Source organism: Acytostelium subglobosum, assembly GCF_000787575.1.
Source record: "Acytostelium subglobosum LB1 DNA, scaffold: scaffold17, whole genome shotgun sequence".
Lineage (NCBI taxonomy): Eukaryota > Evosea > Eumycetozoa > Acytosteliales > Acytosteliaceae > Acytostelium > Acytostelium subglobosum.
This window is the reverse complement of record NW_012236516.1, coordinates 378150-394236: the sequence shown is the minus strand read 5'-3', so window position 1 is coordinate 394236 and position 16087 is coordinate 378150. Positions and strand designations below refer to the sequence as shown.

Sequence of the window (16087 nt, the reverse complement as noted above, 5' to 3'; positions counted from 1 at the left end):
TGTGAGAAACAAACTGTTTAGATCGCGAACTCAATACCAAAGAGACGACCGATCGTCAAACATAAATATCAAAGTTATTAGTACCAATATGATCATTAAACTAATTATTATTTGTATAAACAATCAAACATATTAATATCAAATATGAGTGATACCAATACAGCAACAACAACAGATACAGATACAGCTACAGCTACAGCTACAGCAACAACAGCTACAATGACAACAAACACAACAACACCTCTGAACAAGTCAAGTTGCGAGAACTTGGGCGACAGGATGAAGATGTATGAGACATCGATGAACACTTTGCACATTGAGGGCAATGTGCCATTCGTCATTAGACTCGATGGCCATGGATTCAGCAAGTTCACACGCAAGTTTGTTAAGCCCTGGGACATCCGTGTGCACAATGCAATGGTCGAGGCTGCCAATGTGCTCATGAAGGAGTTCAACCCATCACTGATCTATTCATTCAGTGATGAGATCACAATGTGTTTCCCAGCACTCTCTGACGAGGAGTATCAAGAGCGCATCAAGGTCACCCAGGGCAAGACACTCGTGCCATTCAGCGGCAAAGTTCAAAAGTTGATCACTCTCTCTGCTGGTGCCGCGTCCACCTCTTTCTACAAGTCGCTGGCCGCACAACACTATGATACAGCCACTGATGCTGAGCTCATCCAACATGTCACCACCAGTCTTCCACACTTTGATGCCAGGATCTTTGTGTTGCCAAGCAATCAAGAGATTCTTGTAAGTCACTCAATCAACTCAATCATTCAATCAATCATATTGACATTCACATCATTTATCAATGCTTTTAGAACAACTTGATTTGGAGAAGCGTATTCGATTGCAAGAGGAACTCTGTGTCTGGACTGGCGCAGGCTCACTTTCCTCACAAGATGACTCAGGGCAAGGGTTCGGGTCAGATGAAGGAGATGCTTTTGACAAAGGGCATCAACTATGATGATGAGCCCGATTGGTACAAGTATGGAGTGTTCCTCAAGAGACAGTATCATACATTCGAGTCGGTGTCTCCAGTGACCAAAGAGACTGTTCAATCACAGAGGACCAGATTCAGAATGGATTCATTCAACATCAATTTACTGCCAACTGCATTGGACTATGTCACAATCAAAACATTGCCAGAGGACTTTACTCTTGTCACAATCAATCCAACAACAACCAACGACGAAACATAGTAATGAATCATTATTTAATATATATTATTTAATATAATTTAATTATTTTGATAGGTTGATTGATTGATGTACATTGCCAGAGTACCAAACAAAGTACCAAAGTACATTGCCAGATGATGGTACATACCAAAGTGACTACAAAGTATAGTAAACGTATGATTATATATAAACAAACAATATTTAATATCTCTTTAGAGCTTCTTGATAAGATGGCTCGCTGATCCTCTGAGCAGACATTGGTAGGCAGGGTTGGCCTTGTTCATCGAGGGGCGGATCGAGTTGTATTTCTCCAAGAGAATGAGCAACTCACCAGAGTCTGTGGCTGGCTGTAGAAGCAGACGTAGGAACAGGAGTACCAACTCCAGAATCAATGTTGTCTTCATGAAGCTCTTGCAGTTGACCACGTGCGAGTCGCTTTGAACACCAAGCAATGCCAACACTGCAACATCATCAGCATTGAAACTCTTTCTCGCGCCAAGTATGCTTCTGATGCCATCCACGATTGGCTTTGCTGGGTAGCTTGCCTCGGGTGCCAACTCTTTGGACATGCTCACGGACTTGCGCTTGCTCTTCTTCTTTCCGTCCGATGAGTCTGCTGGTGGCTTCTGATCAATTGACCACTTGTAGGCAAAGGCAGAACGAACGGACTCGCCTGCTGAGGCCTCTGGAGCTCTCAGTTCTTGCATGAGCTCACCGCGAACCAATGATGATGTTGGTCGCTTGGGAGATGGCTTTGGGGCTGGCATTGGCTTGGCCTTCACGCTCTCGGTCATGATGCGCTCGTCACTGTCAAATAAACCGAATCCCATGTCATCGCCATCAGATTCCTCCTTCTCTTCCATCTTGGCTGAAAATGACGATTTCTTTGCAGAGTAATCCTTGGCCGGTGCCAGTTGCTTGGGAGCTGCAGCGGCCATGACTGGCGCGGGGGCGTCATAATCGCCGCCAAAGAGATCGAATCCCATGTCCTCTTCGCTTCGCTCGATGCTCCTGGTTACCAGTTTTAATGGTGCCCTCTCCATGGGGGCTGCCGCAGCAGCTGCAGGTGTAAGGTCACACAACAGCATATTCAATTCATCATTCTGGGTGCTGATTTCCTTCTTGAACCTGGCCATCTCGTTGGCGATACCGTCGTCGTAACTCTGTGCTGGTGCGTCCCAGTCCTCATCGTCATTGTCGCCCCAGTCCTCACCCTCTTCCTCATCTTCCTCATATACTACTGATCTGCGACTGAGTAAAGATTGGAGAAGGTCTTGCTTGGGTTCCTCCTTGGGTGGAGGTGGTGCTGGTTTGGCAACAGGGGTGACAGTAGCGGGCCTAGCCATCCTCCTTCTACTGTACTCCTTCAGCTCACCCAGGCTGTCATTCAAGGTTGATCCATTGTCAACAATGTTGTTGTTGTTGTTGTTGTTGTTGTTGGAGCTTGTCTTGCTGAGGGGGGCTTCAGCAGCCTTGCCTCCCTTACTCAGGAGTGAGTTGGACACCTTGGCCAAACCCTCCTTTGCAAAGCTGAATAGGGAAGACATGCTTGAAGATGACGAGGACAATGGTGTGGCCTCTCGCTCAAACTTCTCGAGTGCCTGGTGGGCTGCAGGAGGAGGTGGTGGAGGAGCATTGAACACCGCGGAGCCAAACGTCTGCTGTTGCTGTTGCTGCTGTTGCTGTTGTTGTGGCATTCCTCCAAATGAGAATGATTTTCCAGAGGAGGTGCTTCCAAACAATGATGCTGAGGTGGACGTGGATACGGTGGTAGGAGCGATTGTTGGGGTCGTCGTAGGGGCACCGCCAAAGAATGAAGAGAACAAGCTGTTGGTGGGAGAGGCACCTGCACCACTAGTGCCATCAAATCCAAATGCATTGGTTGGTGGCGACGCTACCTTCTTGAGAGCGCCAAACGAAGCCATCGGTGCTGCGGCTGCCTGTGGTTGTGGAGCACCAAAGCTCGATGATTGACCAAATGCAACCGGGGGTGGTGGTCCAGCCGCGGAGCGGCGAGGTGCTCCTGGCATGGGTGGCGCAGCGGTCTGGGTCGTAGTCCATGGTGGTGGCGGAGCCATCTTGCCTGCGAGTGTTGGGGCGGAGGATGGCTTTGGAGGGGCGACTGGGGCGCTGGGTGGGGGTGGTGGCGGTGCATAGCTTCCTGATGATGGTGGAGGTGGTGATTGGGGACTCGAGAAGAACGACATATCCGAGTCACCGGAGCCCCAACTATCTTGAGTGTCCTTGGCCATCTTCTTGCCACGAACTGACTTCTTCTCCTTCATATCGGCCTTTTCGCCTCGGGATGATCGGATGGAGTCGTCCAAAGATTGGACCTCATAGGGTGTGACAATACTCTCCTCAGATGAGGTGCTGACTGAGGAGGACCACGATAGTCTGTTCAGGCTCTTTGCCATGACAATTGGCTCTGGAAGAGGCATGGCAACCTCTTGCTGAGCCCTAAGTGGCATAAGTGACTTCCTGGCCGACTCAAGCTCCTTCTCTAACTTTAGTACGTTCATCTGCTTCTCCATCTCTTGCATCTTGGCTGGGGCTCTCTCCATCTCATCAGCGCGCTTTGACATGTATCGCATTCCTGACATTAGTGGTACGGCGCTCTTTTCGCTGACGACCTTCTTCATATCTTCATCGCGGGTATCCATGTATCGCACCTGTTGAGGCAAGACACTCCTATCGTTCTCGCCAGAGTTGGACACTGATCTGTTTCCTCCTCTGCCAAATCCACTTGCAGCGGCACCTCCTCTGCCTCCGCCTCCGCCTCTGCCTCCCATGTTCTTGAGGCCTTGGCTACCTGTGGACACTCTGTCTCTGTCTCCACCTCGCTCGCTGTAGCCTCTGCTCCTCTCCCTGTCTCTATCGCGTGATCTCTTATCAGAGTCGCTTTCTTGGCGACCGAGATACACCTCTGTGGCATCATGTCCATCATCCTCGTCCGAGCTGCTGTCGGAGATATCGGCCCAGTTTCTACCATCCAGGATCTTCTCCTGGGGCTTGGCAACAGGTGACACAATCAACTTGTCAACCGAGACACCACCTAGTCCAGCCCAGCGATTGACCACCACTTGGGCTGGTTTGTCATCGACTGCGTGTACCTCGGTGACCTTGCCCTTGGTGGGTGTCTTGTACTGTTGCTGGAGATCCATTTGCTCAGAGGCCAAGGTCAGGTCGTCCCTGATCAACTGCATCCAGAGAGTGGTCTCAGTGTAGGAGTCCTCGGAGAGACAGTCCAACTCTGAGATTGCATTGTCAAACGCGTTCTTGGCCAGGTTGGACGCGAGGTCGTGCTCGCCCATGTCTCTGTAGGCCTGGGCTGCGTTGTAGGCAAGCTTCAAGCGTACTGGGCTGTTGGGAGGAAGACTCTTCTCGGCTCTTGCCAAGGCATCCTTGAGCGCGCCCTTGGTCTGGCTGAGGAGATGTTGCTTAGCAGTGTCGTTGGACTCGCAACGAGCGAGTGTCGCGTAGATCTTGGCCTGCTCGTCTAGAATAGCCACCTTTTGTTCCTCGGTTGCGCACTTGGGCAAGCTTGCCTCGACCAGACGCAGAAGTGAGAGTGAGTTGTATTTGATCTCATCCATGGCCTTTTGTTTCTCGCGCTTGGCTCTTGATAGGGCCAGGGGTGTCATGGTCTTGGATGGTGTCGAAGAGCCTTGGCCAAAGGCCACGTCCTGGTTCTTTGTGGTCAGCGAGCTGACCGTCTCGGACAACAGTCTCAATTCATCGCGGTTATAATCGCCATAAGTGTCGGCGATCTGATGGAGCACGCGCACAGAGTCGGCGTGGTTGCCGCCAGACTTGTACGACTCCATGGTGCGCAAGAGTTGCTCACGCTTCGACACTAGGGTGGAGTCGCCGGCATCGACGCCGTCGCCACTCGAGCGATCTTCGTAGGGGATGTAGGGCAGCGCGTCCACCACGAACTGGTCGACGATCTCCTGTAGGGGCGGGATATCCTTTCGTACGACCTCGTTCTTCTCACGCTTCTCGATTGCCACGAATGATGTGAACTGAGTGACGATGCTATATTGGATCGAGAGCTTGATGACGTCCTCCTTCTTCTTGAGCTTGATCAAGTCGTGCTGCAACTTGGACTCGGCATATGTGCCGTCGTTGTACTCGCGGATCATTGAGCGCGCGGCCAATCTGTGAATGAGGTTGCCGCGAAGGAAACCGATCTCGGGAGTGTGCACCGTGTTGCTGATGAGGCCTCCACCAGGAGCCTGTGCAGAAAGTGTGGCACGTGTACACAGGCCGCTGAATGCATAAACGACCTGGCGCTCGCTCTTGAAGATCGATGTGATGGTGTTGGGTGACTGGACGATCTTGTCGGTCGAGTCAAAGACCACGCGCACGTTGGACATGGCTGGCGCCACAGTCCTCTGCAGCTGGGCGATCACCTTCTTGGGGTTGGGTCGCTTGTTTGGTGTGACAAACTCGGCAAAGCCGGCGCCGAGACGCGCGATCGACTTGACAAAGTGGCGACTGACGTTCTCTCCAATTCCAAAACAGAAGACACGACAGTGTGCGGACGCGCGCTTGACCAACTGCTGGATCATGCGTTCATTCGACACGTTGCCATCGGTGAACAACAAGATGTTGTTGGGGTTGCTTGGCTTGCACTGTTCGGACAGAAGCAGCAGTGATTGGAGGGGCTGCTGCAGCTGAGTGCCTCCATAGCTGGCGTTGAGCGAATTGATGTGGCTCCATGCCAGTTGAAGGTTCTCCTCGGTTGGTGCCACGTTGTCCACGAACAGCCAGTCGAAAACGTCACCAAATTGCACGATGTTGAAGCGCACATTTAGTCCACGGAGATTGGCGATTGCCAGACGGAGTGCACGAAGCATGTCCTGGAAGGGATCGCCACGCATCGATGCCGAGAGATCAACGAGGAAGGTGAGGTTGGTGGGGGTGTCGCGGTCCGCGTCAATGTCCAACTTGGGATAGAATGCCAACATTGATGCGTGATGACCTGTGCCGTCGACCTCGACCCACATTCTCGGGCTGTACGGGTCCTCCAGACCGACCAACAATTGGAAGTTCTTTCCAAGGCTGGACTCGCCGCTGGCCAGCTCCACGGTGGCCTTGGTGTGTGTCTTCTTGCAGCGAATCTCATGAGATGGCGACACCAACTTGACGATGTTGTAAGGCATCTCCACGCCGACTTGGATCGAAAGCTTGGAGGTGGCGTCGCTGTCCACCTTGACGGTAGAAGTGGTGGTTTGGGTGACCTGGGCCGCACTCAGACTGCGCTGGGCGGGTGAGATTGAGGATGGCAGCACAAAGCTGATGTCCAGGCCGTCAATCGAGAGCTCGGTGATGTAGGTGATCTTGATGAGCACCTCAGCCTGTGGCGGAAGGTTGCCAACGCTCACAGTGAACACGTCGGGCTTCTCCTCGTCCATGAGGTAGGCGCCATGGCCCTCGGAGATGGCCTGTTTGTACTCGCGGTGAGCTTGCTCCTTCTCCTTGACCTCACCAATGATGTGCTTGCCATTTATGTATGCTTCGAAGCCACAGACTGCGCCCATCTCATCCAGAGGGAACACGTACTTGGCCTCGATAGCCTTGGACGAGTCGTTCTTGTAGTGTTGGTAGAGTACCACCTCGCCAACGAGATCCAGAAGCTTGGCGCGAACGTGCACTGATTGAAGAGGGATGGCCACGCCGCCACCAATGAGTCCCGACTCCTTGACCTCCTCTTTCTCATCCTTTGCGTTGGACGCTGGCACGACACTTGGCACGACATCAGTGTCAATGACTGATGATGATGTAGCTGCATCCTGTTTGCTCTGCATGTTGAGCGAAGAGATGTTGCTGTTGGCAGTCTTGAAGCTGTTGTCGATGGCCTGGAACTCGACCAGGTATTGCAGCACTTGTTGCTTGGGATCGAACACGACCATCTCATCATCTGTGAACACTGAGCCATTGTTGTTGTCTTTGGCCACACCCTGTACACTGTTAAAGCCCTTTGGTGGCTCGACCAAATGACTCTGATGCGAAGTATACTTCTTTGTTGCGCCAAGTGCTACCTGGCACACCAACATGAACCTTGAAGTCGATGTTGCTTGGCCATCACAGTATTGGAAGCTAAGGAGTAGTTGGTCAGTATGTGCTCATTCAATCATTCACTTAATCACTCAATCAATCAAACATACCTTGTTGCAGCCTTTGTTCCAAAGTAGATACCTGATCCAAGGTAACCGACATCACGCCTGGATGCACCTAGGGTGGTGGACAACTTGGGTGTGAGCAGTCCACGACTCATGATACCGAGGATGTTGCTGGGTCTACTGCCATGGTAGAGTGTCTTGACGTTTTGATGTGGGAAGACATGGTTCTCTTCTTCGCGACGCGTCACTTGGTAGATGTTCTTGATGGTCATCAGATGCTTGGCAGACGACATGATCTGATCGGTGAGCTTCTTGTACTGCTTGGTCGTGGTGTCCATTGGCCGGATGTCACAGCGCATGGCGCGATAGCGTGTGTCTGTCACGTTGTTGCTCTGCGAGGAGAGTCCGAGCGACTCACCGACGTTAAGAATATCCTTCATCAGCTGCACCAGGTCCTGCATGTCCTGAAGCAGCTCGATGTTGTGGGTGAAGTTGCCGGCGGGGCGCGCCTGGGGCAGTGCACTGAAGAACTCCTTGAACAGGCCGACCACTGTGGCGCTGGATATCTGCGCGAGGTCGCCGCGCACTGCGTTGGCTATCTGGAAGAGACTGAACTCTGCCTTCTCGAGCTGGGGAAGAGCGATCGTGCCCACACCGGTCTGCAGCGTGCCCTCGGGCGTGAGGTTGACCTGGCGGGCGCCGCCCAGCTTGGTGCCCAGTGTCGTGATTGCCTCGTCGTAGAGCAGCTTGACCAATTTCTGTACAGAGTCGGGCAGCAACGACTGAGTGGCGGCCACCGACGTGGCCTGCTGACGCAGGCGGTCAGAGCCAATGTTGATCGATGTCATCAGGAACTTCTGATAGGGCTGCGACATGTATTGCAGGAAGAGCTGATTGTACAACACGAGTCCATCCTCAATGCTGGGCACGGGAGTCCACTCGCGAGTGCTCGCTGGGATGTTGTCTGTTGAGCCATGATTGATGAACACACGGTAGAATGATTGCTCCTGGTCGCCGCCAGACGAAGCCTCGCGAGCTCCGCTGTCAGTGCCCACCTGAATGAGTCCCATGGCGCCGCCGCCCACATGCAGCTCCAGACACACGAAGCGCTTCTGCTGCGTCCACTGCAGCACGTTGTACTTGACGATGTGATAGCGATCCTCAGGGAATGGAGGCGCGTCGGCGGCCGGCTCGGCCGGCTTGTATGGCACGCGCTTGCGTTGCTCCAGTGATGTCTGTTTGCTGCTGCTTGCGCCGTCGTCGAGCAGCGCGCCAAAGTCGTAGGACTGGTAGTGATGCTCCTTGATGTTGTATAGCGACACCAGTTGGTACTGGTCGGTGGAGAGCAAGAAGCCAGCCGAGACCGAGTCGTCGATGAACTGGCGTGTCATAATAGGTATGTTCAACTTTATAGCCTTGCGTACATTGTATGATAATGAGTCCAAGTAGATGCTACCTCTCACCTGTTGTCCACCATCATCATCCTCATCTTCATCATCATTGTCATTGTCATCCTGTTGTTGTGGTTGTTCCTGTTCATGTGATGCATTTGACTTGGATAGCATGTTCAAGTCATTTGCACAACATATGTAGTATGATACCTTTGTTTGATTGATTGATTCAGTTGAGTTAGTTGATGAATGAGTGATGATGGGATAGTTCCACCATTGGTGATGCATACCTTTTGGTTCAACAAAGTAGTTGATTTACCACCGTTGGCTATGATGAGGTCCTGGATGACCTTCTTGTCCTTGAATGATGCTCCAGTGCCATCGACGAAACAAAGTATATTGTCCAATAGTTTCATATTTCTATCTTTCTTTTGAACTCAACCTTCCTTTATGATATTTATTATTATTTCAAATTACAACTTATTATTATTAACTTTACTATTATGTTTACTGATTGATTGATTGGTTGATTGATTGAATATATATACACATGTATTTACAACAATGATCAAAGTTTCATTCATTCATTCAAGACACAGACTGTATCCTTTGGTTTGGTGGTTGTCAATACTTTAATTAAATTGGATATTTATGGCCCAAAATACATACACAAGTTCACATATTTGATCAGCCTACAGCTCATCAAATCTTGATACAAAACACACGAATCAAATGAGAATTTTGATGACTTTTCTCCTTTTTTTCTACACTCTTTTCAATGAAGGTTGAGTAATGTAGTTCGTATTTGTTTGAAGAGATATTAAGTCCATTGATATCAGTTTTAGTTGACACCATGGTATTCATTTGGAAGTTGGACCTATTGTCAGATGATTGTTTAGTCATTTCCCTCTCACTTTATTATGAACTGGTTGAAAAGGAATCTGACTCGAATCCATTCAATTCAGGTCAGTCCTAATCTTTTATGTCAAGTCAGTGGATTTGGCAACGACACTAAGATCTCTGTCGACTCCCAAACTCACTCACTTCTAGAAGACTGTTGTTGTTTGATGATATCTCCTTCCAGTGAGGTCCAAGCCAAAAATCATAATTTTCCCGCCCGAACATCACTTTTTTGTTGTTGTCATCAAAGTCTCAATGAAGTTTGACTCGAATGAACAATCCAAGGTAATCTACTACACATTGTATTTGTATTTGTATATGTATATATAGCCATATCACCAGACTTCAGCATCATTCATCAAACAACAACAAATTGTGATTAAGATAGATAGATAGATTAGTTAGGATTAAAAGACAAGGAATAGGATGGCTGATGAAGAGCAACCATCCGGTTCAATTGAGGACCGTATCGCTCATAAGAACTGGAAGTGGCGTTCGAGTGGATTCGAAGAGTTGACAACAAAGTATAAGAACTCATTCGAGTCAACTGGTGCACTATACAATGATCATGGTATGTAGTGTCATGTGTTGTGATGATGAAGGCAAGACACTGACATTGACACTGGCATTGACATAGGCCACAACTTCAAGAAGTACTTGGCTGATATCAACCCGATGGTACAGGAGAAGGTGTTGGAGACGTTGGCAACATTCATTGATCGTTGCGACACGGTCAAGGTGTTTGCCCCGTCATTCGCGCCTATATTGGTCGAGAAGTGTTTCTCATCGACAAGACCCAAGGTCAAGGACAAGACCATAGAAGTATTGCTCGCTACAATCGAAGCAGACTCACCCGAGGCCGTAGTCGACAGTTTGCTCAAGGGCACGACCAACAGCTCACCCAAAGTCATGACAGCTTCATTGATCGGTCTAAGAGAGGCTTTGAAGTATGTTCGCGTTCATTCAATCAATCAATCAATCACTAATCGCGTGCTCACGATAGGACGTTTGGACCAAAGGTCATACCGGTCAAGTCGATATTGAAGCAGTTCCAACCATGGTTCGAGCATCGAGACAAGGCAATCAGAGATGAAGCGATGGCACTCATTGTCGAGATATATAGATGGATGAAGCAGGCGTTGTTACCTCTGCTCGACAGTCTGACAGCACTTCAACTCAAGGCACTCAATGAGACATTCGAGAAGTTACCAAACGACCCTGCCATCCCACTCAAATACATGAGGAGTGAGGCTGCCAAGGCCCAAGCTCAGGCCGCCAAAGGAATAAGTAAGTTACCCTGCCGCCGCCCTCCCCTCTCCATCCATTCCCTAACGCCAAACAGAACCAGAAGTTGTAGAAGTAGAGGAGATCGATCCTTACTCAATGATCGACGCTGTAAATATATTGAACAAGATCACTGGGGAGTTCTATGAGGGCATGGAGGCAAAGAAGTGGCAGGAGCGACAGGCACAGATTGACAAGTTGGTGGAGATACTGCAGTCATCTCCAAAGATTGAGAATGGCGACTTTAATGAGTTGTCACGAACTCTCAAGAAGACACTGGCCGACACAAACGTCATGATTGTCACCAAGGCCATTGTGGCTGTCGGTCTGCTTTGCGAGGGCCTTCGCACACAGTACACATCACAGGTCAAGCAATTCCTCGTGCCAATCATGGAGCGCTACAAAGAGAAGAAGCCACAGGTGGTGCCAGCGATACACGTCACAATGGAACAGATCATCACGAGAACCCTGTCACTGCCTGACATGGTCGAGGATTTGACCACGATGCTGGGCTCCAAGGTGGCACAGGTCAAGATCGAAGTGCTCAACTTCATGCACAAGACAATGTCCACAACCAAGAAGCCACAGGATGTCGTCAAGGTTGCCAAGCAACTGGCCAAGGTGCTGATGGATACCCTGAACGACACTGATGGCGCAGTTCGTGATGGTGCTGCCAAGACATTTGCTGTTCTGGCAAACGTCATTGGTGAGCGTGGCATGGCACCATACTTCAATCAACTGGATGCCATCAAGCTGAAGAAGATCAAGGATTTGATGCCCACAGCCCCTGCACCGGTCGCCGTCGAGGCACCCGTGGCCGCGGAGGAGGATGGCAAGAAGGGAGCTGGCGGCAAGCCCGCAGCACGAGCATCAACTGGAGCTGCCGCGCCACCACCACCAGCAATCTCATCATTGGAAGAGTATGCCAAGAAGTTGTCAGACGTCATTCCATCAGATATACTCTCGCGACTGGACAGCCAGAACCTCAAGGACAGAGTCGAAGCCACCGAGGCAATATATGAGGCCGTGAGCAATGGCGCCAGAGCAGGCATGTCCGAGCCTTTGATCAGCTACATGCAAGAGAAACCAGGATGGAAGGAGGTGAACTTCCAGGTCACCAACAATCACCTGGGCATCATTGGAGCGCTGGCAACACAAGACACATCATTCTCCAAGACAACAGTGTCACTGTTCCTCAGCGCAGTGTTGGAGAAGCTGACCGACGTCAAGCTGAAGGAGAAGGCGACAGAGACACTGATGCTGGTGTGCGAGGCTCTAGCACCCGAGGCCGTGTTCCAACTCGCGTACTCAGCCGCACTAGGCAACAAGAACCCCAAGATCACAGAGTCGACACTTGTGTGGATGGCACAGGCACTCGAGGAGTTTGGAGTCAATTCGATCTTGTTCAAACCTCTCTTTGACTTTATTAAGGGATGCATGGAGTCGTCGTCCACACCCGTCAAGACCTCGGCCATCAAGGTGCTCTGTGTGCTGCGCGTCGCAATCGGACCAGCCCTGCTCGACTACCTGTCAGACATCAAGAAACAACTACTGGACGCCACCGAGAAGGAGTTTGCCAAGGTCAAGGACATGCAACCCCAACCACAATCGCGTCAGCCACGCGTCGAAAGCGAGGTGCCGCGCACAGATGTCGGCGCCAAGTTCAACAGCATCTTGTTGGCCAATCTTTCGGACAATGATTGGAAGCAGCGACAGACTGCCCTGGAGGAGATTGAGCGCATACTGATCGATGCCAACCTCAAGATACAACCCAAGCTTGGAACACTCATGAGCTGCATTGGCAAGGGCCCACTCACAGACAAGAACCAAAAGGTGATCACGACATCGCTCACACTCGTGTCGCTGTTGGTCACTTCGGTTGGCCCCGCCATTGAGAAGTCCACCCGAACATTACTGCCCGGCATCGTTTCGCTGTTGGCCGACTCCAAGAAGCAACTGCGCGATGCTGCATTGGCCTCAATGAACTTTTTGTCACAGGAGCTGGGCGTCGACATGTTCGTGTCGCCCATCGCCACGCTGCTCACTCAGGAATCAGCCACAAGTCGCAAGGAAGGACTCGTTTGGATACTGTCCAATATCGCAGCGGTCAAGACTCAGACTGATCTGCCACAGCTTATCAAACCAATCATCACATGCCTGCAGGACAAGAACGTTGAGATACGATCCAACTCGGAGCAGCTGCTGGCCGCCATCAGTGCCAGTGTTCCAGGCGATGTGATCAAGAAGGAGATGCGTGAGGTCAAACCCACGAACCAGACAGCTATACAAGCGGTCATTGACAGATACTATGGAAAGAAGGGCGCTGGTGCTGCTGCTCCCGCCCCAGCCACAGCCGCGTCCAAGCTGAGTGCCCGCGCTCAGTCACCGGCCCGAGCATCCACTGGCAGCCGCATTACAACGCCAACTCCATCACCATCCGTCACACCACGACGTGGCTCATTCTCGTCGTCTACAACACCACAAAAGATGCAACCACTGCAGCCATCGCAACCGCTGCAGCCGCCTGCCGCCTCGTCCCCCTCGATAACGGACGAGTTCATCATCAATGATCCCAACGGCAAGTCGACCAGACAACGCAGCACCACTCAATCATTCCACTTTTTGGAAACAGACGAGATACAGGAGCAGCTCCAGGAACAGGTTGGCGCGACCTTTAGCGAGGAGTTTGCCAACATGATGTTCTCAGCCAACTCGTCGCATCAACAACAGGTCGTGGACATGCTGGCTAGCGTCGCCCAGGAGGACGGAAACATCGACCTTCTCATCAGTGTCCTCGACATCGTGTTTAGATGGTGCTCATTCAAGCTGTTTGACGTTGGCTTGACTTCGCTCAAGAGGACACTGTCGCTGCTCGAGACGATCGCCCAGCGCATGAAGGCTGTCGAGTACTTCATCAGCGACTACGAGGCCGGCTGCATACTGCCGGTCGTCACCGAGAAGATGGGCACGACCAACGAGACTTTCAAGCAGACACTCAAGCAGGCGTACAAGGAGCTGGCCGAGGTGACGCAGCCCAACTCACTGTTCAAGTACACGTTGGAAGTCACCGCCAAGACCTCCAACTGGAGGACGCGATTCGAATGCATCTCAGATCTGGGCAGTCTGATCAATCAGCATGGCGCGGCAGTGTGTGGTAACAACATCAAGAGCGTTATATCCATCGTCGCCAAGTCATTGGCAGACCGCGAGCCCACCGCCAAACAAGCGGCGGCCAACACACTCACACAACTGTACAGTCACATTGGCGACGACATCTGGAAGCACATTGGCAACATATCGGCTGCCGATCGACAGACACTCCAAGGCATGTTTGGCAGCTCGTCAGTCAGCTCGCCAAGCACAGCTGGAAGCTCAAAGGTGCCGTCGACACAGCAGGCACTGCAACGCCCTCCCGACGACGAGGAGACGCTCAAGATACAAGAGTACCTCAATGTGCTCACCAACTACACAGACGAGACGTTCGACACAGTGGTCGAGTACCTCAAGCATCTGTCCAACTATCTGGCCAACTCACAGTCATTCGCCGAGAAGTTCCTGTACTTTAGCGAGCAGTATCTGCTCAACCTCACTAACATCCTGCTGAGCATCTTCCCGCAGGTCACCAACGACCAGACGATCTTCCGCCTCTGTAAATATCTGATACACACGATCGTGACGATCTACTCGAACGAGTTCATAGCCAAGCGTACCTCGGTGGTGGCGCTGCAGACCGTGCTGTCCGAGTCGATCCGTCTGCTGGTGGGTCACACCGCTGGAGCGGCCGGCCAGAACCAGGAGGACCTGAACTGGATCAACAAGGCACTGAACCAAGTACTGTTGCGTACACTCCAGAACAGCAACAACACGACGCTGTTGAGCGCGTTGCTCCAGATGATGACAAAGGTGAGCGCGCCCAATCAGAAGCAGGTGTCGCCCAAGTACAAGGACTTGCTGCTCAAATGCATGCAGCGCGCTTCCAAGCCACTCAAGGAGGCAGCGCAAGCGGGCTCGCCAATCGAGATGGATGTGTCGGCCATCTTGCAAGAGGTAGGCACGCTGCTTCAATATCAGAATGGAGAGATCGACGATACATTCAAGAAGGCTGCCGAGAGACTCACACAAGACATCGTCACTCTCAATCAATCCGATGTCGTGGCATTCTGCAAGCGAATCAACTCTGCACAGCAAGCCTCCAAGCACACCAACCTCTTTGCACTGTTGGCCAATCTACTCGGTGGCAAGCAGGCCTTTGACAAGCTTGTCGCTGTGAAGGATCAACAAGCCCAGCCTCAGCCCAAGTCGCACAAGAGTCTTGGGGACAGTGCAGAGTTCCTGGACATTGCGCAGTTGGGTGTGGCACCCTTGAATACACCGGATATCTTGAAGCAGGACAACATCACCATCCCTACGCTGAGTGACATATCATCTAGGAGTGGCACGTCCACGCTGGAAGAGCAACGCTCCACCGTCAACAAGGAGCCGCGCAACTACTCTGCCGCCAATGACGATGAGAAGAGACAGCTGGCGATAAAGATCTTCCGCAAGGTGGGCTCGCGCGATGAGACCACCGAAGGTCTCTACGACCTCCATTACTTCAAGAAACAGTTCCCAGACTACGACGTCAGTCCACACATCAACAGGTCGACAGGTCCCTTCCAGGCATACATACATCGAAGTCTGACAAAGATTGCCACTGAGAGGGAGCATGCACGCTCCAACGTGCCCGAACCACCAGAGGTGGACTACATGGAACGACTTCGCGAGATACAGAGAAAGGCTCATCGTGAGAACAGTCTGGGCGAGTCATATGGCGATGAAAGCAATCAACTTACCGCCACAATGGCACTGAACACATTGAATAGACTTCGAAACAAGTATGCCAGTGGACAAGATGTGACTACAAACAACGACACGATGATGACATTACCAACTGCACCAACAACCACTTCAACATCATCATCAACATCACTCAACATGACTGGAGGTCGTAGGACGACTGTTAGTGGAGCTGGAATTGGTGGTGCTGGTACTGGCACTGGAGGAGTAGGTGGAGGCGAGAGCACGCAGGACCTTTCAGCGACTGTTGCATCACTGCGTCAAAGACTGGCGCATATCAAGGAGACATCTCGCACTTCCACTTAACCGAGTTGACGTGGCGTGACGTGAACCCATAAATGAAAAACGTGCCTCTTGGACGTGC

At 51.4% G+C, this 16087-nt stretch overlaps 3 protein-coding genes across 3 annotated transcripts; 2 read left to right on the top strand and 1 right to left on the bottom strand.

The window, feature by feature from the left end:
- Nucleotides 1-144: 144 nt before the first annotated feature.
- SAMD00019534_081660 (hypothetical protein) lies at nt 145-1187 on the top strand (the record flags this gene model as incomplete). Its single annotated transcript, XM_012896626.1, has 2 exons — nt 145-753; nt 825-1187. Coding segments are annotated over 2 exons (972 nt in total), but the record flags the coding sequence as incomplete, so codon positions are not given.
- Nucleotides 1188-1396: 209 nt separating this feature from the next.
- SAMD00019534_081650 (hypothetical protein) lies at nt 1397-9119 on the bottom strand (the record flags this gene model as incomplete). Its single annotated transcript, XM_012896625.1, has 3 exons — nt 1397-7289; nt 7358-8913; nt 8994-9119. The coding sequence occupies 3 exons, from the start codon at nt 9117-9119 to the stop codon at nt 1397-1399; spliced, it is 7575 nt and encodes a 2524-aa protein (XP_012752079.1).
- Nucleotides 9120-10029: 910 nt separating this feature from the next.
- SAMD00019534_081640 (hypothetical protein) lies at nt 10030-16029 on the top strand (the record flags this gene model as incomplete). Its single annotated transcript, XM_012896624.1, has 4 exons — nt 10030-10174; nt 10241-10550; nt 10607-10890; nt 10946-16029. 4 exons carry the CDS (start codon nt 10030-10032, stop codon nt 16027-16029), a joined length of 5823 nt encoding a protein of 1940 aa, XP_012752078.1.
- Nucleotides 16030-16087: the final 58 nt, after the last annotated feature.